The sequence below is a fragment of the Oreochromis niloticus genome, linkage group LG19 (genome assembly GCF_001858045.2).
Source record: "Oreochromis niloticus isolate F11D_XX linkage group LG19, O_niloticus_UMD_NMBU, whole genome shotgun sequence".
Lineage (NCBI taxonomy): Eukaryota > Metazoa > Chordata > Actinopteri > Cichliformes > Cichlidae > Oreochromis > Oreochromis niloticus.
Genome location: NC_031983.2, coordinates 22,683,346 through 22,707,633, shown reverse-complemented (window position 1 = coordinate 22,707,633; position 24,288 = coordinate 22,683,346). Strand labels below are relative to the sequence as shown.

General features: G+C 40.1%; 1 protein-coding gene across 1 annotated transcript; it reads left to right on the top strand.

The window, feature by feature from the left end:
- Window positions 1–627: 627 nt before the first annotated feature.
- On the top strand, window positions 628–15,708 carry kcnk5a (potassium channel, subfamily K, member 5a). Its single transcript, XM_019349107.2, has 5 exons — window positions 628–1,170; window positions 11,360–11,471; window positions 12,842–13,008; window positions 13,137–13,305; window positions 13,439–15,708. Exons 1-5 carry the CDS (start codon window positions 985–987, stop codon window positions 14,386–14,388), a joined length of 1,584 nt encoding a protein of 527 aa, XP_019204652.1. The 5' UTR covers window positions 628–984; the 3' UTR covers window positions 14,389–15,708.
- Window positions 15,709–24,288: the final 8,580 nt, after the last annotated feature.

Below are 24,288 nucleotides of genomic sequence, written 5' to 3'. Positions count from 1 at the left end.
GAGTTTGTTTTCCAAGCGCACAGTGTTGTTTTAATTAATGGTTAATTGTTATTTTTTAGCATAATTTTGAATTGAATTGAATTAATTTACTTTTATTTAGTTTACTATAATAACCGTGGGAACAAGCTGACTTCACCACTCTGAATTGTACCACATTCAGAGTCCAAAGCAACCAGAACAGAAAGGCCCTGCCTGGGTTTGAATCTTCTAGGTGTTTTGGTGCTTACCACAATAAAATGTATGAGGTATTTGAGGCATTGCCACAAGTAGGACAATGAAAACAGGAAACGCCTACTAAATTAACATTAAACAAATAAAAGAAAATACATAATAACCTGACTATGAATAAAACCAACTGCGTGAGGACCTGGGGCTGCACGAGACCCTGAAAATCAGACCCAGCCAGACTTTTTCTACACCAATTTTCCACATTAATTTCCTGTGGGGCCCCTTCCTGTCTTGCTCTTGGCCACCCTGTTACAAAAAAAGAAGAAAAAACGTGGAAACGCCCCTGCTCTGGTGATCTCTTAAAAATGTAAATTATTTTTGACTGAAGCTTCTGCGATTTAAAGAGGTTGTGATGTGTAAATGGTCTTCAACAGTGCACCTGTAGCAAAGGGAAAAAAACGGAAAGAAGGAAGCGGATTTCAGAGTGGCGCACTCGTGGGCGGTGCTCGGTCCAGTTGTTCTTCATTTGCAGTCTGCGGCTCTCAGCTCTCAGTTTACCTCTGGTTGCGCACGTGGACACATTACTACTGCAGCTCCACGCGCGCGCACGCTCAACGAGGTTTTTGAAACGCTTTTAAAGGCTTTCCCTGTCCGCAGCCCGATGCTGTCAGCTGTTCTTTCTGGGAAAATTTTGGGAAACTTGCAGAGTATGAACTCTGCATAGCCTCGGTTCCTGCTCTTATCTGCCCCCTCCTCCCTCCCTCCCTCTGTCTTTCTACCCCGTCCCGCGCGCTCTCCGAGCCTTTGTGCAGAAGTATGGTAGATAAAGGTCCCTTGTTGACTTCTGCCATCATTTTTTACCTGTCCATCGGGGCAGCCATTTTTCAGGTCCTAGAGGAGCCCAACTGGGACCAGGCTGTGAAGCAGTACAATGCCCAGAAGGACAAAATACTGGAGAAATATCCGTGCTTGTCCGGGGGGGATTTGGACATAATATTAGAGGTATGGACATCTTCATTCAGAAGTTTCATTTTGTGTTTCACAGCTGCACGAAAATAACTTCCTGTTTAGTTTTACTGGAAGGGGGTGACACTTGAGTGTTTATTGAGCCCCAGCTGGTCTGTAAGCTTTTACGACACAAACCTCCTGGTCTGATTAATCAGCTGCTGTCAGACTCTGGCTCCACTTTTTGGCACAGTTTACTCCAATATATAAATCCACTACTAAACGGTGCCTATTTTTAGTCCTTTTTAAAACATAAATTAACAAATTCCCACGAGAAATTGATGCAGGGAAAAAGCTTAACAGAAGAGGTTCCTTAGCTTCAACTGTTTACCTGCCCCCCGTCTTAGAATTTACAGCGCCAGAACTCATGTGATAATTATCATCAAACCGTCTTATTATCTTTGCTGGCGTCCTGCTGTCCATGACTAATGATTAGGATAATTATTTTATTACTTGTAAACTTGACAGTGTATCTAAAGCAGTGATTATGTGGGTGTGGACGTCCTAATCTGTGACCTCAGATCTTAAAATCTGCAGAACTTGTTGTTCCATTTACACTTTCTTGTCACGGTGGCAGTTTCTTTACCAGTAAAGCGGGGACACTGACCTCTGTGGTTTCCCCGTCAGCACTGAATGACCACAATATGTCAACAATCCTGTAATTTTTATGTTTGCCCCACACCATGCTGTTTGTTCGTTTACTTCGACTGTCAGTTTTATGACCTTTCGGTTTCCATTTGTTGAATCTGAACTTGGAGGGAAATCCTACACCGGAGAAGAAGAGTGCTGAAACAAACTCTTTGGCCCATATTTGCAGTTTTCTAGCTTCCTTGAATCAGCCAAAGATCCAACTTTATCAGTTAAAATGGCTTTTTCATTAATTGCATTTGATCCCCCAAAACTTGTAATAACCCATGCTCAGCCAGCATGGGTTATAAGACTGAACTCCTGCCCCTCATGAGAACAGCAAGGCAGCTGGGCAGGGGTTGATGGTGAGCTGAAGCCACCAACTGACACCTTTTCTTGGCATGCCTGGGTAACAGACCCCTGACAATACCTCCCAGTGTTAATAGTCCTTCCACAGGATCACCTGCAGAAACGCGCTTCTTCTAGAAGGATCTTGATGACCAAAGCTTCTCCTTTTGTCATCTTGATACTTTAGCTGAGCTAAACTGTGAATGAATTTGTGCTGTGTGAAAATGAATGCTTGACGTATTTGTTTTATATCATTACATGCTTTATCATAATCCATAGCTGTCATATTTGGGACACATTCAGGCAACTCGTGGCACTTTCAGCTCTGTTTCAGTGCTGGAAAGAGGTGCAAAGGCCTGATGCAGCCCGAGTGCCAACACACCCAACATGTGGCCCATATAATCTCTCAGATTGATTCAGCGTTGGGAGCATCAGTAAAGGCCAAAGAATACTCTCACATTTGGGCCAAGCATTCATTGCTTTCTGGGACGCATCAGAGAAAGGAGAGAAGCCTCACCATCTGCCAGAGGTGAAATTTTAGATGTTATCTGGGTATCTGGGTCCTGTTTCTCACATTTTGCACTTGGAACATGTCTCAACCTGTTTCTACCCCCCACCCCTTTTTTTGCAACCAGTATTGGGGGGATTTACCGCCCCGCCCCCCTGTCTCCTCCTTCTGCTTCTTTGTGTTTAGACAGCTGAAAGAGTCTCAAACAGCCAAAACCCCTGAAGCAGCCAAATCTGCATATGAATGTAGTTGAGAATAATATGGCTGAGAGATTTTGGCAATTTCCCTTTCAGCAGCAGCTGCTGCTATAAATCAGCTGAGAGTGAGAAGTTTAGTTGGTGTTAGTAGCTGCTCAGCTGCAGTAGAAAGGGCTCCTTCTTCTGTTTTCTCCCTGAAGTCCAAGGCAACATGATGTTGGGGGGAGGGCTCAAAAGATCACATTGACATGTTCCCCCAGCTGCGCAGACAGTTGTTCTCCTCTAGTGGTGTTATGTTTCCTCTGTTGCAGTTTCGTGAAACACCTGCTGCAACAGCATTACAGTCGGTTTAATAAAAAGAATCTTTTTAAGAAGCAGATTCTATTAGATTTCCACTGTGGAAACTCTGCCCAGCTCGTTAACGATTAAATCAAATGTAAGCAAGCTTAACGAGAGACGGTAACACTCTTGTAAAAGTTCTGTTTTATTAACAAGGAGTTTTACTATTAACTGCAGGAGCCTTGAAGTGGTCACAGTTTGCAGATTGGATTTTATGGCCCATCAATGTTGGCTCTTGAGAGGCTGCTAAAAGTTCAGCGGGGGGGGGACAGGTGAACATTATCTCTCCCGCAAAAACGATGGAAGTTTGCTGAAAGCAGTAGCTGTTATAAGAGAAGTGGAAGCTGTGTGCTTTGTTTCAGCCCAGAATAAACAAGAGGAGGAGGAGGAGGCATTTACACATGCAGGTATTAAAGTGTTCTGAGCTACCTTTGCAGCAAGAGGTGTTTTATTTGCTTGGGTTTGGTTTTTACCTTTAAGCCATTATGGCACAAATACAAGCACATTTTGTTGTATCCTTCATCACCACTATACACTAATCTCGTAAGAGAAAAGCTGTACTACATTTAGCTAGTAGCTAATTTCCATGTGTAGTCCTTCAGGAGGAGGCCCTGCTAGGGCCGTAACACCGGTGCACGCAATATTAAATAATTGTTTAAGTTTTTTTTTTTTTTTTTGTTTTGTTTTGTTTTTTTTTTTAAATTTATTTTTAAAGTGTGATGCATGTTCTTGGTCTGAAAACTGGCGTCACCAGTGAAGCCAGTGCCGTGTGTTTGACCAGCATTCTTTCTAATGGCCACCAGGGGGCTAACTTTTGGGTGTAAACAAAAATCAGATTGTACGAAAGTCTGGGAAAATGAGCCTACTGCTCTCTGTGTCTACGACCTCAGCAAACAATGAATCTACAGGCTCGATCCCAAGTATGAAGTCTTATGCAATACAACATATTAATTTAGATCCCATTGTTGTCAAGAGGATGTGATTTATGGCAGTGCTAACTTGAGATTGACAGTTTGCTACCATATGAATACCTTTTAGTTTGCCAGGCAGGTTTTATGTACAGTCTGCAGATTTTACCAGTTACATAATCATTATCCTGCCTATCATATACACAGAGATAGCTACTCGATCACTTCAAACTGTACTATGTAGCACAACAGGTAACAATTTGAGGCCTTTTCTTTTTAGCCTTTTGAAAAATCAAGAAGTTAGCCATTTGTATGTGACGTCTCTTGGAAGAAAATGTATCTGGAGATGAAATCATCCAGACTGGAATGGCTTTGGTGTTACGTCATATTTTTAGAAGTCTGACATTACTCAGAAGCCTCTAAATAATTTGCTAAGAAGTACAGCTCAGTTGTTACTCCCGCTGGCATGAGTAAAATAAACTGACACTAAAAATCTGACTCCCCACAGTCCCCCCCCCCCCAAAAAGAGGAGAAAAAAAAACCAAAAAAAAACCCACTCAAACTGTGAGTGGTTAGAATTCTGCACTAAAATGACTTTAAAAGATCTTGGAAAAAGGTTTCCACTTCCTGAAAATGCGAGTGAATTATAGGATTTTTGTTTGTGTCAATGACTCGCTCCAGACAAACATACAAATTGTAGTGCTTGTATCCTCTGATTATCTGCTGCGTTACCAGGTCAACCTTCAGTCTAAGGTGGGATTATGCTCTGTTGTAGACATGGACGACTGCAGATAACCAGACCAGTGGTCGCTCTTTGAAGTCCACTTGAAGAATGCATGTGTAGTTGGTGCTTTAAAGTGCAGTCTCTCCATAGATGAGTCTGTGGAGTTCTAAAAGAAACTGGCAGGCACGCAGCCATCCACACTAGCAGATTCACTCATGTATTTTAAGATTTAAGTATTTTTGAGTCTCTGATGGAAAGTTTCTTCTCCTCCAGGGTTTGTTTTTTTTTTTCTTGCTAAGAACATCAGAATTTGTTATTTTTTTGTCTTTCTTGAACTTTAAAGTAACAAATTTGAGTCTGAACAAGACGTTTGTAGTGCTTTCACATGTTTGGCAAGAAATTCAAAAGAAGCAGAAAAGAGAAGTTGCTCTCTGTTTTTGGGGACAGCTTATTTTGTCATGCGCCTAGAAATGTTGTCCACCGGTCACTGACGTGTGACAACCAAGACTTAATTCCTCATTTTGGAAAGTGAAGAAATAACATGGTGTGCCCTGTAAGTTTGTGCAGGGTGTAGGTGACTCTCTTAAGGTGCTCTTCAAGACTTGTTAGAAAAACTCATACATCAGTCTCCAGCAGGTTAAACTGAGCTGAATCACAATTAAAGCCTGGATTGTTCTCCCTCATGGGTGAGCACATAATTAGTTGTAGACACTGATCTAAAGGAGCCTTGAGTCTTAAGTATTTGTACATTTTCAAGTGTGACATAAAGTTGGTAGTTGTTTGCGCTGACTAACATTAGGGCCACAAATATGGAGCACAGACTCCATTCAAAAACAAAATCTAAACATGTGATTATCTAGCGATCTAACAAATACAGTATTCATTCTCTAATGAAGCACAGCATCATGACATCTCGTGGAAATGGGATCTTTTTATTTGTGTACATGGACAGAGGTGCCGGCGGGACCCAATTTTATAGTATGCACAAACAGAGTGCGATTCATGCCTTTTACTTTCTACAAAGTACCACTAACTTTACTAATACACAATCATAAAACTCAGATCAGCTTAACCAATACAACAGAGGAGGATTTCCCCAGCTGGCAGCAGTCATCATCAAAACAATTTAATCAGTTTAATGATTTCTTTGAGCTGTTGATATTTTGTTAATAACAAAAAAATAGAATTAGGTGGTTTGAATTCATTTGGGATTTTCTCTAATATACTCATACTTACAGACATACTAATATCTGGTTAAATGTCCACATAGTTGCACCTCTGATGCTTCTGGTAGCCATCAATGAGCTTTTGAAGTCTTTAAAATTACCATGATATTCATGCACATGAGTGTATGTACACTTCTGAGCACAACTCTATGAAGCATCACTGTTGTTGCACTAAAATGCTGCTGCAGCTGACTTTGTGAATCCGAACGCCTCAGCATCAGATGCATCTGTCGAGATGCGCGTTAATGTCACAAAGATCATGATGGTTGCAGCACCAATTTCTGCAGATTCTCAGCAAAGTCTTCAAAAATCTGGCGTCTTTTTAATTGCAGTCAAATACACAGGGCTCGCAAGGATTACCTGAATATACACTGACCTTATTTTTTTTAATCTTTGGCCACGTTTAATATGAAAACCTGTCATTTCACCAGGATATCTGAGTTCAACAGGAATTTGTACATTAGGTTTTAAGGGTTGTGTTGTGCGGTAATAGCATGGGAAACCCTGCTGAAGCAAGGATTAGATAATCTGTAGCATTTATCCAGATAACGGCACATACTATACAGTGTCTGTACATGCTGATTCAGCATTTAGGTCAGTGCAGCCTCCCTCCAGATAAGGCCTGTTTGCTCTGAATCTACAATGAGCCTGGTTTAATTTACTTAAATACTAATAAACTCAAAATAAATTGGATAATAAAGAACATGCTGTGGTGTCAGTAAAGCAAGCCTGTGCTTCATGTGATGGTAACAGCCTAATTCAAAGCAACCACTCACAAATCTTGATTTCACCATCTTGGATATAAAAATCGTTTCACTTTTAGAGCTGGCTTAAAATTTTACTCCCCTTTTTATACATTCATTAAATCCATGAAAAAGATGGATAGTCCTTTTTTTTTTTTCTTCTTCTTTTCTTTACTGCTACTTCATTTACTGTAAAAAGTTTGAAGACATTGCAGATCTAACTTTTTGTTGTCGTTGTTTTTCCTCATGCTTGGATCTTTGGTTCCAGTACATGCAGTCAGATGTCAGTACTGTTACCCAGATGCATTGTTTGCAGCTTATCCGCCTCTTCATCAGAAATCAATACATAATGACACAGAAGAGCTTCAGTTTCTTCATTGATTGCAGCTCAATCAGGGCTTTTGTACACCGCTGTTTGGTTCTGTTGTACTGAAAGTGGAAAAACGCAGAAGAGCTGGAGTGGTATGTTGAGCTGCCGGCTGTCCTTTTTTAACTGTTATTTTTCTTATCAGTGTCCTGCAGCAGAGTGCTAAACCTTCAGTTAGTTAAACAGAAATAAAAGGAGCTTTTAGTAGAGGAGTGAACTATGTTCTGTCATGCGATGTGTGTGTGATGATGAGTGTTGGTGTTGGGCTGGGTTGTTTGTTTTTACTTTTTTTGTGATACAGTGGTGTAATTTGAAATATTTAAGGATTTCATCTGTCTTTTCAGTGGACAAGATTGTAGCTCTGAATTACAAACAAAAAAATGTCACATTGTGAAAACTTGAGACACAGAATTATGCTCTTCTCTAATTTTGGTAGAACAGATAACTGGTCTGAGAACTTGAAGTGAGAGACACAAATGGTACAAATGGTAATGTTAGTTATTTGTATATTGTGATGTAAAACGATCCACTCTAATGCTTCCAATAGTTCTGTCATTAAAGTGAAGGTGTAGTTGCTCATTACAGAAAGTGCTTGTTTGCACATAACTTGGTTACTTTCAGTTGAACTGGAGTTAAATACAGACTTATTACAGTCATCAGCTCAAGATGCATTAACATAAAGCTGCCTTTTATTGCATATTTTTTTTTTTATTTTTTTTTTATTGAGGTGGAGTTGTTTCACTCCTTTTGGGTGTTCGGGGGCTGGATAAGGTTAGTCCATGGGATGATTCTGGGCAATGTGTGTCTGCCATGGTTTTTGTTTGTTTGTTTTTTATGTGAAAACGATTCTGGCGTCATTGCAAGGGGGGGGTTTGTTTGTTTGTTTTTCCTCTCATTTTGTGAATGAGGCAGTGGGGAGAGGGGTTGCACACAGATCTCCATTTGGAAGATTTGAAGAGATTGCCTAACTCCACAACAGTTAAATTTGTTTGTTCTTTCTCTAATTAATAAGCAGTGTTTGATTCTGACGTAACTAAAAGTGTGCCATTCAGAAGTCCTCACATAAAACTTTATCATGTTACAGAGGCGTTAAAGCATGTTAAACCTGCTTAAAGTTACGAGCGTCTTGCTGTCATTAATGTTATAGTCCGGTAATGCAGTGAAGTCTTTGTGTGGTTCATTTTATTGAAAGCAGCATTTTATTCATTTTCCCTCCTCATTTAATTTGTCATGTGCTCTGTGTGCAAATTGGGAAAAATGCAGTTTGCTTAACAAGATTTGCCAAATTTCTTTTTATTTTACTTTTTTTTTTTTTTTAAATGGCTTTTTAATAATTCACCAAAACTAATTTATGCATTCAGAGATAAACATTTTATAAATTAACTTTACATTCTATGGTCACTTTATTTGCTAAATGAGCTGCCCAGCAGGAGTTTAATGTGTGTGGTTTGGCTACTGTTTGGACAGTGGCAGACATGTGATGAAGCCAGTTTAACAGCTTCCTCCTGAGCTTGTTTGTTGTTTGTCCGTTTTGACACAAACCCACTTTTTTGTGCTTTTTGCTCATTCCTCGTGTTCATTAGTGACCTGAGGTGGCCTCTGCCTGACCTTTTAACCTTTCATGGACCTTTAGCTCTGCAGAGCTTGTTCGAGAGAGTTTAGTTGTGGCAAAACAAGATATTTGAAGACTTGCATTTTCAGTCTGCCTTAGTTTTAGATGTCATCACATTTTCCGTTTGACTGACATACACCGAGGGTATGTGGTTCTTGCTTCCATGCGTCAGCCTTCACTGTGCTCTCATTCTATTCTTGTGAATCAGTAGCTTTGTATGTGCTAAACTTGTGCCACTTATATCTGCCAGACAGACCGTGAACATCTTCAGATCTTCTGTATAAGGCGAGAATGAGGCGAAGAGTTGCAAACACAGAGACCAGACCCAAGACATTTGTTTTCCCCAGAGCAAATAAATGTTAAACTCGTGGGGTCATACGAGTTTCACATCAGTTTCAGAGTAATGAACGAATCGCTTATTATTTATCGCCTCATCTTGAGATTAAATATCCACTATGATTTCCAGAAAGTTAGCTGTGTTATTAGAAATGCCATCACTCTGCATTAAAGCAGCCCAAGCTACCGAAATCTGACACAGAACAAAAGCCAGACAGGTTTTTCAGGTCAAAAAAGTGCATTGCTCAGATCAGAGCCATGTTTGTTGTGCATATTAGATTGCTTGACAGATTCTTGGAGAGCCATCATCATCTAGAAAATGACACGTTATATCTGTATCTAAATTTAAGGTTAAACCGACCTTTGCTGGCCAAGTGAATGGAGTGTATTAAAAAAATGCACCTATGACACAGCCTTTGAAAAGATTAGTGAGTGAGTAGTGCTGTGGAACAAAGCACCTATGCGGGAGTCTCTGTTACACTTTCTAACATGATTTGCATGCCTGGTAAGCTAGCTAATACCATGTGTTTTTCCCATCTGTTTATTTAGAGGCTGCAAAGCATCCTTCATCTTATTCCGGTTCCTCGGTTTGCTGGTTTCGGTGCCACCTCCTGTTTTGTTCACTGAGAGAGGAGATCGGTACATAGACATCTCTCCACCCTGGCAGCTTGCGTAATAGCTTTTTAACATGTGTTAAAACGTTCCAGTTTTTTGCCGACAGTGCAGCAGCCAGCGATTGGTGATATGTTTGCGCAAGCATGGATGTGCAATGCGTACAAGAATAACCTTTTTAGGGATCCTTTTGATTGTGGGGGAAAAAGTGGACAAAACTGAAAGAAAAATGGAACACAGTAGTCGCACATGAGTATATGTGTACAGCTCTCCACTCAAGGTCAGCAAAACAAAAAGGAAGAATGATTAAATTAGTATATTTTAATACGTGCCAAAAATATGCCCGACTGTAGACTTGACCAAACATTGTTTATATCCAGCCAGCTGTAAAATGTTTAAAGCCATTGTTTTAAAATGTATCATACCTATACTGTTTATCTGTGACATATATTCTAAAAATCCTCTTAGATCCTAAACTCTTTTTCCTACCTCTAACCAAGAGGAGTTTGATACAGCGCGACATTTTCTTTCTTTTATGCAGGTAGATTATTCTCTAAGTTAGATGCTTGCTCTGATCATCGGGTACATGCAGTTGCAGTTCCTGTAATCAGTTTTATGCAAGCAAAATTTAAGCCTCAACATGGCCAATAAGTAGTTTACCTCATGCATATAAATGTAAGCAGTCATTAGATGCGCTGGGTTGCTGGGAGGATTGGCAAAAGTGCGTAAGCGAACAGCAAACGACTGAGGTTTTTCCTCTTTAATTTCTAGTCATGGATTGAAAACAAACTTGGTCATCACCGCTGTCATCCTAAAGCCCAACAGTCCAACTGTGTTGTTTCAGAAGACAAAAGACTGGCCTCCCCATGTTCTGGTAATTACAGAGGAGAATTGTAACAGGCCTGTTATTATTAGAGAACCAAGCATCTTTCAGGACTTGAGGGCTTATGTGAATTTTGCCAACGCCTGCACATTTCCCCCCTTTTCAGCCCTCAGGGAGAGAGAGCGTGGGGTAGTGCATTGTCCCGGCACACATGGTCGGGTGTTTGCTAATTCCCAGGAGGAAAAATTCAGTTTTTGTTGTGGCTGCGAATGGACACGTATGGTTGGGGATGATTGATTAAGCGCCTTTTGCCTCATCATCTGGATTTCAAAATGTCATTGAAAGAGTTGGCTGACATATTCCACACACAACATGGTTAAACCGGGTTTTGGGGTCTTGGGAAAAGGAAAAACAGTCCAACAAAAGAACTGCTTTCAAACTACCTGATCTTTTTAATGCTGCATAATCATGCGATTATGAAATGGGTGTTTAGGTTTGCAGTGCCTGTCTTCCTGTTTCTCTACCAAAGTAAGCAGAGGGTTAGACTACAAAGCCCTCAGGTTAGAGAAGAGTCTCAAGGGTGCCAGAGTGACGTTTCAGCTCGTCAGTAGTACTCTAGATACTATCGGCATATCACAGGAAGGATGTGCTAGAAGAAACGCAGGTTGTGCAGGATGCACTTCCTGTGTTCTTGTACTGAGCTTGGTGGAATCTTTTCTAAATGCTAATTGATGGCACCCCTTTGTTCTATCTTTAATTCTCTCTAAGACAAAGTCCAGCCTTTTCTCATGTGCAGTCTTTGTTTATTGTCCCCAGGTGGTGTCAGATGCTGCAGGCCAAGGGGTCACAATAACAGGCAATAAGACTTTCAATAACTGGAACTGGCCAAATGCCGTCATCTTTGCCGCCACAGTTATCACCACCATCGGTAAGTTCTTCTGGATGTTTGACAGCTGGATTTATGAAACTGATGCAGGATCACTTTAGGTCTGGGCTCTTGGTTGTTTTTGTATTTTAAATGTCTTTATATTTACACTCAAATTTAATCTTAAAGGAGCACAGTGTAAACTCAGAGGACAGTTATTAATGCCACCTCATTTGTATCAGTCAAAGCAACGAGATATACAGTCTGTCCTGTTTGCAGTGCATGTCATGCAACCACTTAGAGACCGAGCTGAGTATCAGCATATTGATGGCAGAGTTTACTTGGACAAGGTGAAGCTACTGATCTCAGATAGCTACATAATCACAAATCTAAGTAACAGATTGGTGGGTAACTGTTTTACTGTAGAAAGCCAATTTTAGTTGTATTTCTTTGTTTTGTGCCGTTGCATGATTTCCAAAATCAGTACTGTAGAGTTAAATATTAATGTAATTTGGCAAACTAGTCAACTAGTGTTTCCACTCGGATATGCTTTGTTGCTGGTGATAACGTGAGCCAGCTAACTTTAGGTGACTGCAAAATGGGCAGCTGAGTTGGTAGGGCGTATGCTCGCTAACATTTTAGCAACATCTGTGTTTTTAGTTTTTTGTCCTTTTAAGGAGTTTGTGTTGTCCTGGGAGCTGAATGTTTGTTCGCATGTGTGATTAGTGGAGTGTTGCTCACTGTTGAAGCTGTAAGTGGAAGAGACACTTGGGAACAAACCTAAAAGCTTCACATCCTTTGGATTCCATTACACAGAATTTAGTCCAAAAGTTCTTGGAGGCAATGGAGAGAGTTGCAATCCATTCAGATGTGAACAGTAAAATAGTTTATTGCTTGAAAGTAACATTACATCATGCATTTTTATACGTTTCAACAGTGTGCTTATCTTCAAATTGTAAGAGATGCTCAAGTGGCTTCTCGGTGTCTTTTATAACTTGCTCACCTCTAATGTAGGAATCTCAAATCCTCTTAAATTATCTACGCATGCCGCATTGAATGGCCTCTTGTTTTCTGATCAACGCAGGACATTTCAGGGAGTAGTCAGGAACCAATAGGTCGTCCAAATGTAAGCATGCTGTTAGGAATGATAATAAAACTAAATTCAAAGATAACTGAGAAGAACAAATTATTTATAAATGAGCCGACAGGAGTATCAGATGTCGTAACTCTGACGGTAGTCCGTCAACATAGTTTTGCAGTTTTGGTCATGAGCCACTTATTTGTATAATACAATGGAGTTGTTTTTTTTTTTTTTTTCTCTCTCTCTCTCTCTCTCTCTCTCTCTCTCTCTCTCTCTCTCTCTCTCTCTCTCTCTCTCTCTCTCTCTCTCTCTCTCTCTCTCTCTCTCTCTCTTTTTTTTTTTTTTTTTTCAGGCTATGGGAACATTTCCCCCAAAACATCAGCAGGACGCGTGTTTTGCATTTTCTACGGCCTGTTTGGTGTGCCTTTGTGTCTTACCTGGATCAGTGAATTGGGGAAGTTCTTTGGCGGTAGAGCCAAGCACCTGGGCCTATTTTTAACCAAAAAAGGCCTATCACTGGTAAGCTGATACTCCTTTTTTTTTTTTCCTCACTCCCTTCTTTAATTTCTTTGAAAAGTATCTTAATCTATTGTTCAGCTGAAGTAACTTTCTTTTTTTTTCTTTTTTTTTTTTTTCCTTCCCTCCAGAGGAAATCTCAGTTTACTTGCACGGCTATCTTTCTTCTTTGGGGTGTCCTGATCCATTTAGTCCTCCCGCCTTTAGTCTTCATGTCTCAAGAGGGTTGGACTTACATTGATGGCTTGTACTTCTCATTTGTTACCTTGACCACAATTGGATTTGGGGACATGGTGGCAGGTAAGCTGTCTTCTAAAATGTAGACAGTTAAGTTAGTTTAGTAAAAGGTGCTTCTTGATGTCCTTGAACCTTTTAAATTTCCTGCACTTACAACTTCAATGCAAATCACTCACACTGTTCTTTGTCCCTGCAGGTGTGGATCCAAACAAACAATATCCACCTCTGTATCGTTACTTTGTGGAGGTTTGGATTTATCTAGGCTTGGCCTGGCTTTCTTTGTTCTTTAACTGGAAAGTTCGGATGGTGATTGAAGCCCACAAAGCCCTGAAGAAACGCCGCAAGCTGCGCAAGCTATCTCTCGAAGAGCTCCGCCACTACAAAGAGTCTAACAAAGTTTCCCCTAGTTCTCCTCCCACTCCGAACGATGTCAACATTTTCAGCTTCTTGTCCAAGAGGAAGGAAGGCTACAATGACCTGATTAAACAGATTGGCAACAAAAAAGATGGCAACAAAAAAGATGGCAGCAAAACGGTCAGTAAATCTAAAGAGATCAGTCGCTCGAGGAGTTGCAACGATGCGCCCATGTTTAACGGCCATACCATCCTCAGCCTGGACCGCTCGCCACGTCAAAAGAGGCGCTATAGCTTTAGTGACCGCGTCACCGTTGCCTTTTCTAAGTCTAAGAACTACCTCTTGGGCTCAGACAATGGTTTACTGCTAAAGGAAGACCAGGTGGAGGGTGACCTAGAACTAAACCATGATCAAATGTTTGAGAACCAGCTTGACAAGGATGTGAATCTGGAGAACGGAGGAGAGAGAGAAAGTGTATCAGGCGGTCACAGGGCGTGGGACTCCAAGGAGTACCACTCTCTAACGTTCCAAAATGCCAACATCACCTTTATCGACGAGGAGAACTTCCTCAGCAATAACTCTGAGGAGCTGGAGGAGGAGGAGGAGGACGACGACGATTCTAAAGCAAAACTCTCCATCACCACGTGCGACGAAAACATTGAGATGAACTCCAAGGAGGAGCAAAGCTCCGAGTCCGAAGGATCTGTCTTCACGAGTGACGGTTCAGAACACAGCCACTCGTACGAGAAACTGGTAGAGGAATATGTAAAGGAGGAAAACACAGACTCCTGACACGTGAAGGCAACACACGTGAAGCATTGTAATGTGAAGCGTTTGAGAGGAAAGTTCCATTGCACTTTGAAGGGGTCTGATCATGAGAAGTCAAGATCAAATTTAAAATCAAACTTTTGAGCACGTGTCCTTTGTCATGCTGAATCTGAACTGCAAAGTACGTGACACATAACCCCAGGAGTATTTAACGACTGATCTGTTTCTTTGTTTTATACGGTTTGAAAAACTATAAGCAACATTTTATTGTCATGTCCAAAGAACCAAGTATTTCTTTTTGGTTTTTTTCTACTTTCACATGGGATTTCTTCTGATTTCCTGTAGTTTCGTGTATTTATAATCACCATATTGGTGTTTTTTGTTTTGTTTTTAAATATATTTATTCAAATGAAGGAAAGGGTAGCTTTTATTCAGTGGCTACGTGGGTTTATGTTTCCCGTTGCACAATTCCACCAAGTGAGGATAGACCAAAGTTCATCCCAGTGCACATTGTTCTTTTTATAATCTGAGCCAAGCATGTCTTAAAGAAATGAAGGGCCGAATCTTATTGCTGTGTCTGAGATTTCAATTTATTTTGACTGTAAGAAACAGAGTTGTGACTGTACTCTATGCAACACACGCGTCCTAGAACAAACCTCTTCGTGAACAGACTCCAAACTTGTGAAGTTGTGGGGCGGTGTTGTGGTTTTGTGCACATCTGTTCGAAGCCTCCTTAGGCATTTGCTTCCTAAGCTTGATATTTTGACTTGGGATGGCGCTGCCTGCCTGGAACAAGCCTTTAACAGTGAAAACATTCCTCCTTACCACTCTTACTCGATTTTTATTTGCCATGTAAATATTGGCTGAAGGCCTGTCAGTAGCCTCAAACATGGCTCGGGCTCAGGACGCGGCCTTGCTACTCATGTTTGCCTTCGGGGGGCTCGCACTGCCGTCAATGATTGAAGTGCCACTTGTGAAAGGGAGCCAAGGTTAACTCGGAGCAGATCGATCCTCTTTGACGCATGTTTCAGTCGTGCCTGCACAGGCCTGTAACTTGTTGATGTCTGATGCGTTTCAGCCTGAATTATTTCTGCCTTTTTTGCACGTGAACTGGCACACAAACTTGAAACAGTATTATGGTAAAATGGCAGAGATCCAGTGCCACAGAGGGCTACTTTAAATCTAAAGCGAACTAAATTTAGTAAAGTTGATTAAAACACATAAAACACACTAAAACGTTTTTTCTTTTGTTATTTTTCCTCATGTGAACATGCAAACTGCCTTGCAGGTGACCGCCATCACCTGATATGGCTTTAAATCCACTGTGAAGCAGAGGATGAACAACACTGTAACATCTGTTGAATGTGACTCACTGAAAAGTTCTTTCACTGGGTGAAAGAAGGCGAGGAAATAAGTTCTGCTTCCTCGCTTGTGTTTCATCAGAGCCACTTCTTTTTTTTTTCACGTGTTTTTCAAGATGTGTTAGTGCAGCATTGGTACGTGTGTGTGTGTGTGTGTGTGTGTGTGTAGACTGAATTTCTAGCAAAAAATGATTACTTAAGAACAGGTTGGGTAGGTTTAAGGCCATTGTTCATTGTTTCCTTCTTAATGTTGCTCCGTGGTGTAATAAAACTCCATTATATTCATCTGTAAGTTTCTTTTTGTTATGATTAAGTTATTCATGTTTTTGTGTAAATTTTGTATATGAGTTCTGAACAAAACTGTATATTTCGTTAAAAATAAATACTTAATGAAATCTTTTGAGGTTTGTTTTTTTTTCTCCATTTATCTGACAGTTACTGCACTGATGTAATTCTTTTCCAGTGGTGGAGGTATGGGGTAGCTCTTGGTTCATGGAAGGCCGTGGCCATGCATCATAACTGAAAGAGGGAGGCGGGGGGTACATTTTGGTGCAGATATTTTAAGTTTTTGAATGTGTAACTTTTCACTGCCCTTCATGTTTTAATTGAAGGGCATTTCCTCTGCACAGTAGTTATACACAGTTAAGTTGTCTGTAAATTGTGCTACATTTGTAAACCCTATTTGCACATATAAGGAAAAACAGTTGGATACACCAAATATCCTTTCCATCTCTACCTGCATTCCAAATGTTGTAGACGTGGGTGGTTTAGGGGGTTAAATAGTACTGTATTTTTTGTGTATGCCACCCAAAAATGCCCACAAATCTATCCTGGTCACCCCACTGTTCTTTTCCTGCTCATACCATGATTACCTGGCTTGGTCTCAGATGGTTTCCTCACATCTTCATGTCTCAGCTCTTTTGAGTCACACCACAATAGACGAACAGTGTTTTTTAAAACAGTGCTGTTGTAAAATTTTGGCAACCATAACATGCAGGTTAGGTATAGCTAAAAATAAAATAAAGCACTTTGTGCTTGGTGACGCTTGCTCGACTAAATGTACTTTAGAGGGCAAGTTATTTAAAAAATAATTACCCCTATGTATTTATGAGAGAAGTTGAAATTTTGTATTAATGTTCTTTTATACTTCAGCAAGCCATGTTAATTCCCAGATGAGTTCCAGTATTCCCACTTCCATGAATGACAAAATCAAACTGGATGGTGAATCCTCAATGAATTGAATGCTTCCATATTTGCAGACACTAAATTCCATGGATGGCATCATTTCACTGACGAGCGACTGTGTAATCTGCCATTTTCCATGTTGTAACAATTGCATACCAGTTGTAGCTCAAGCCTAAATATAAACGGGTCAGAGATCTACAGCATTTTGTGTTGCATGCTGCAAAATTTGGACATTTAAACATGCGAGTCTGGGCATTGACTTACTTTTGGAGCCAGCCTCAAGTGGCCATTAGAGGGAAAAGTCCAGCTTTTGGCATTGTGCACCCACCACAGCTTTCTTCTTCTGTTATTTATCTACACTAAGAGCAAAAAAATGCATTGCAAACATGTTTTTAACACTATCTCTGCTATGCAGCCCCAGAGGTTGTGTAGCACACAGACTATCCATTAAAGTGGACCTATTTTTTTTTTCCCCCCTCTCAACACCTAATTTATGGAGTGAGTCAAGGACACTCAGTAGTTCCAACCACTTTCTGTTGTATCTTATGATAGTGAGAGCCAGTCGATCAGAAGAAAGTTGGCTTAAAAGACTGAACTAAGGATTCAATAAAATTATGAGATAAATGATAATAAATTGATAATTTATTTTGAGTTGTGAATCTTGCAAAGCTACTCTGGAAATGAGCAGAATGACTTCCTTTTAAACTGAATCCATATTGGAATGCATCTTAAGTATCCTTCAAGGGTTTAATGATACTTTCATATCGTCTCGTACCGTCTATCCTTTATTGTAAGAAAGTAACGCTTCAAGTTACATTTACAGCATTAAAAATACTGTAATCGTGTTATTTCCCCTAGGCTTTTTTTGAAACACTAATTCAGTCTGTACAGGCTCATGGTGCGTTTTCCCTGGCACGTTGTTGCCTGGATTTGCTCATTATGCACACAAAACTCAGGGTCAGACGTCAAGTAAACACACAAAGCAGCTATAATAATGACACTCAGTTTATTCCTAAGGGTGTAGCCAGGCTGCTGACATCTCCTGATCTGCTAAAAGAACATAAGGTTAATGTTTGCTTGACAGCCAGTTTTTGTTGGCAGTCGCCACAGAAACTATGATCGCCTTCTACTTAAAAGAAATCCGCTCAGACAGCCTCTAAAAAAAATGTAGAAAAGGCTTAAAAATGGGCAGCAGCTAATATTTTTAATCTCTATTTAAAACTTCTTTTCCTTTTTGTTTTGTTGCTTCTCAGTTTGAAGGTGTGTGAAAAATGGTGTAAGATGAACATCATGTAGCTGGGGAAATTCATAAAACAGCACACTGGCACTGAGCAATAGTGCAGCAGTGGTTAGAAGTGTTGCCTCATATTAGCAAGGTCATGGGTTCAAATCCACCATCTCAGAGTCAGTATAACAGGGTTTTTAACTTAAACATATCACATGTCTGAAGTGATTTTATAAGAAAACTGGGGTTTTACTCAGGAGTATATTGAGTATAACCTGTTGTTATGTCACTGACCTTTTAGCCTCTTCTTAGAAGAGAGCTGCTCTCCCTCCCTCCCTTTCTGTTCCAGGTTACCACACCTGATTGCCACAGCAGAGCAGCATCAACATCATTTGTGAAACAGCGTATATAGCTTTAACAACAAGTGCTTCACCCTCTTTTTTAACCATCGCGCGCTGGGAAGTGTTGCGTTAGTTTTGTCTAGCTTCAGTTGTTATTGAAAGTTAAAGGTGGCAAATTTGTGGGATGTAGTTTGTTTTGCTGTTTAGTCAAAGTAGTCAGAGGTTAGCAGAAGCTTGGGAGGGGTGCGCTGCCATTTGTGGCCAGTGATAGTTGTAAGTAGTATTAGTTGCGCTGCTGCCCTCGTATGTCACGCCCTTCGTGCCCCTTATACTGTAGAGCTGCACTGTAGAGTTACTGCATGAGCTGTGACAGATTTCCCGTATTAGTCGTTTGGGTAGTGGAGCCGAAACACAATTTAAAGATCCGAAAGCCCTCAAGCTTTTGCCCTGCTGAATATGAGCCGATGATGAGCACTGATGATTTTCACTGAACCGAACTAAAAGGAGATCTCAGCATGAAAACGTGCTGAGTGTGGCAGAAACACAAATGTCTCCTGTTACTGTGGGGTTGAAGCAAAACGTAAATCATCACTCTGCAACTTTGTCAAAACTACTCAGTCTGAGTTTTTTGAATCAATTTCTTAAGTGGTCAGTCCAATTAAAATCAACAAAATCTTAAAACAAATGTTCCCACCTCGAAATAAGCTCATTTTTTATACAATAACGGTTGCATATCTAATTAAACTCACAGAAGCACACCTGGGTGGGTTGAAATGTTCCACTTTTGAATTAAAAGTTTGAGTATTTTTGAGCTTTAGATTCTCATTTTATCTTAGTTTATTCTGTGGATTCTTTCATATCAAGAAAACAAAGTCAAAGTCCAATGAAAACAAAGGGAAATTTTAAGTACCATCTGCTTAAATGCTTACACTCCATGTGCCATATGTAAGAAACAATATTAAATATCTCAAATCTAAAATTTTAGATGTTATGTACATACTATACCCAAACAAGAGTAGGTAGACGTTTACCACTTCTAGAGAGCTAGTCCATTATAAGTTAATAAGTACATGATTTATCCATATGAAAAAGGTCAGGACTGAAAAAAGATTTCAAGCGCTTTAAAAAGCAGAGAGAAAAAAAAGTCTTACACTCACTCCAATTGTCACCATAAATTGAAGCATCAAAATAATTGGCTATAACATAAAAACACATTAAACAGCAATGATGTCTAATGGCTGTGAGATAGAGTAACAGAAACAAGCCTTGGTGCTCTGGATGTTCGATCCGGTTTCTGATATTCACTGGAGGAAGCTTCAAAAAGTGCATTTTGTGTAAACATTCAAGGGTCACATCACCATATGAGATGTTTTAACCAGCAGCCTATCATATGAAAGGTCTCATTTTTACCTACAGTTTGTTACCCGGCCATCCTCCAGTTGTGATTCCATTCTAAAATAGGTATCGTTTAACACTTGCAAATAAAGCTGTGAAATGGAGAAACATCATCATTTGTAATGCCTCGCTTACCTTTTTTTCCTCCAGTGGGTTTAAACGGATTTATTAAGGAAATCAATGTCATTTATTCAATGATCCATTTGTTCTCTTTTCTTTGCCCTCACCCTCCAATCAGTCGTTATAGATGGCTGCCCCTTCACGAGTCTGCCTCTACTGGAGATCACTTTCTGTGAAACCAGAGTTCTTCCTTCCCACTGTCACCAGCTGCTGCTCAAAGTGAATTGATTGACTGATCTGATCCACTTACCTGAAAGCAACTCTTATGAATTATTGCTACAAAAGTAAAATTGAATTGGAAGGTTTTTTAAAAGCTACGATCAGAAAAACATCACTTTGTCTACAAGTCTGAAAAAAAATAGTCTGAAATACTATCTATTTACCATCTGAATGTGCAACTAAAAGAGCCTCAATCGTACTGCGTGTACGTGAGCAATTATTTCATGGTTTTATTATTAGAGCCGGGAATATCAGGAAGTTGTGGACATGCAGCACGTGTTGAACATCACAGTGCAAATGTGTGCAAAGAGGGTATTCAAGGCTTTTCTCTTCATGATAAGAGTAATTGCAATGTGCAAGATGCCTTCGGGATACTTGGCATTTGGTCTGAGACAAGTCTCAGTTGGTCTCTGTGATTGGACTCAAAGAGTCAGTGTTGTCTGGCGCTCGGCTCAGAAAGGGAGCAGCTTGTTTGGTGGCTGCGTATGCCATCATGCTCATGGGGCGATAACCACAGGTGATGGAGGATCAGAGGGTCTCGTGTCTTCGGTTTCATGGTGCTTACGCTTCACACATTTTATCACAATGTCAGCCATGAAGATTTTATATGGTTAGGGGATTTTCAGAGTCAGATTAGATCAGGGTGAGAGGTTTGTTTGCACTTAGATATAACATGCCTCCTTGAAGTGTGCTGGCTCTATCTGGACACTTGAAGCTGAGCCACACTAAATACCTTAAAGTTTATGGTGCAAAGTTTATAAAGTTTATGGTCTAATTCAGAAGAAATATAAAACAAAAGGGTTGCACATTGGCGCTTGACACCTAGAATCTCAACTTGTAAAGTTCAAAGTTCACCTGTCATAAAATAGTTCAGTCTGACCTTTGAATCTACATTCCTTCAGCTTTTTATAGGCTCATAAAGAACCAAGACGCATGAAACAGGATCAAATATTCAGGGGGTAATTTGGATCACATCATGGAAAAAAGAAATCATGCGCATCAATTTGAAGTTAACATCTCTATATAATGTCATATAAAATCACTTTCTATATGACATATTAGAACAAATCAAGACTATAAGCAGGGGTGAACATAAGTGGTCCGCACTTGCGCATTCGCTGTCAAAATAAAAGACGCGCACCAGATAAGAAGTTGCAACACGCGTTTGTGTACATATAAAAGGCACTGTGGGATTTTCACGGCATATTCTGCAGCAAATCTCTGTGCGTTCATCATTTGTTTGAAGCCAGTTCACCTCATGCAACCACTTTTCCGAGAATACGCGCTTCTTCTGAAGTCCTTCTGACATTTCTTTGGAGGTGGAGGAACACCAACGTAATTGCTTAAAGGAGCTTGCTTCTTCGACATCTTTAGGAGTTCTAAACAAATGTGTGTCCTCCTCCAGAAAATCTTATTTACTCAAACGTGTGTTGCAACTTCTTATCTGGTCCGTGTCTTTTATTTTGACAGCGAATGCGCACCTGCGTACCACTTATGGGCACCCCTGACTATAAGAGAATTTAAGAACACAAAGGGCCTTTCTCTAGATGTAGAGGGCGTGATGAAAAATTAAACCTGTAACAGTCCTCCATGGATAGCCACAAAGTAGCAATGATGAGATAAAATTTAACTGCTAATACTCAAATAATTGTATCTATATTACAGTAAAACTTTAACTTCATCCTTGTTTAGCACATCAAATAACCTGCAGGTTTTTCATACTTCACGGGTGTGCTCTGTGCTGTTCGTTTAGGGAGTAAGATAATGCAAGAATGACCTAAAGCAGGCGTCAAAGCCTCCTCTGTCTTTTCTATCAGCTAAGCACCTTCTGGCACTGCCTTCTTATTAGCTTGTGTAATAAATTACAGTAAGACAGCAGCTGCAAGACTTCTGGGAAAACATTTAGAATCACACTGACGCCTTTTACCTTTTACAAAGTTTATCCTCTTTGTAAAATGCAGATTCAATCAAGATATAATGATTTAAGATATAATGACAGCACATCATAGACTGAAACTGAAATGTTATTACTCATTTCAAAAACGCTTCCTTCCTTGCACTGCTGAGACAATTATTTAAAGCTGTTTCAAAAGACCAGAAAACAAAGAAAAGATCGGGCTAAACACTCAAATGAAGAGACTCAAGAACACCTAAAAGCTGCACAGCTTTTTTACTTTATATAATTATATGGTTGTGATATGCTTACGCAACGAGAGCTGCCTCCATCTCGCACCCTGCAGCGTTTCCTTAAAAGGTTTGTGTTTAACATTGCAGATTTCATTGGAAATGATTGTGAAAAGGTCAAAGACTGCTTAGCAAGCACTTGCTGTCTCAATGAAATTGAAACCTTTGCTAACCTCGTTACAAAATGGATTTAAGCAGAATAGTGTGTGGGGGTTTTTAAATAGAAAAAAAAAACATATCAAAGGTTGTTTAAGTGGGGGCTTGGTATTGTACTTTTACCTTGTTTAATATATCAGGTGCTTGACATTTTGGTGCCTCCCTTGTCATTTTTTACCTTTTATAATGTTTCTGATAGGCCTGGAGTATTTTACTGTGCAGAATGCATGAAAAACTTTATTATTATTGTCTTGCTGAAGCACATCTGTAGCATATACTCCTCACAAACCTGTACACATCAGTTAGCATTAATGGTGCCTTCGCAGATGTACAAGTTATCTATGAAAAGTGTATTAATGACCACCCGCCACACCTTCACTAACGCTGATAACAAGCTAGCTGGTCCCTTTTCTGCAGCATCCATGGGACAAGTACCAGAGAAGGTGGCTGATAGCATTTCATGTTCTTTTTTGTCTTTGTTTTGCCTTTGCACGCTAAAGTTTGAATCTAAATTTTGGACTATGCTCACTAACAATGGTTTTCAGACGTCTTCCTGTTAAGATGTAGTTTAAAGTGGCCATCCTGTGGCAGAGTAGGATGTCAAATACAAAAAAGACCAAAAGTAATTACACCAAAAATACTGAGCTGAAAAAAAGCATGGGAAATAGGCATAACAAAACTAACATGAAGGAAACTGGAGGTCAAGCAGATGAGGAAGGAAGGCGTGACTAATCATGTCTAAATGCCTAAAGGCACTGAGCTGCTGCCATGCAATTACATACTGTATTTAGAATAATGAGCATATGAGCAGGTAAACCTAGAACAAAGAGTGTACATTATTTAATAAAACTATAGCTCTGTCAGTTTCAGATTTTTACACATTCTCTTTTTACTGTTTTAAATCAATGTGGAATTTTAATGACATAAAAATCTTTGTTTGTTTGTTTGTTTGTTTGTTTGTTTATCTCTATTTCCTTTTTACATATTGTTCCAACCCAAAATGTGGTAGAGAACAGCTTAACATGAAATTAAAAAAATCTTGTTAATTTGTTTTATTTTGATAACACAACAAAAGTCTGAATGGCACCTATGACGTTACATTTGTTTGTCTAGAACCTGCAAAACAAAAGCCAAGAGCTTAAAGCGGTAACTAATAGCGTGTATAAACAAATAAATCAATTGTGTATCAGCAGCACATTCATCCTAAGACAGAATGATGCCAGCATGTTCTCCTGTCAACAAAGGAAGACGGGGAACCAGATGGAGAGTTGTTTCTGCTGCCTGTAAAACAGCAACGACACTTCAGTAGGGAGCGACTACTCCATGGACCTCTCTGACACCCAATTGTTTCCTGAGTTTCTGTGTCCGGCCTTCCGGACCGGAAACTTTTGGGCACCCCTCAGGGGCTTGCTTTGCATGTGTGTACTCATGTGTTCATGCACTCCGCCGGGCGTTAGTGTGCGAGCGTGCTGTGGATGTGAGAGAGCGAGGTGTGATCGTAAATGAAGACGCAGAAAGTACACTGGCACGTTGCCCAGTGCTTTTTAAAGAAAGGGATGGGAAAGAAAGAAATGGAGCAGCTTTCAACAATGCCAGTAACAGCTGCTCATGTTGACCACAAGCATTATGTTTCCAGGAAGGGAAGTGGCAGCTTTGACCTTTGACCTGACGAGATCCTCACTGAAATTATGCTCTATGTCTTCAGTAGAGTTAAAAAAGCAGAAAAGGAAACACGCTG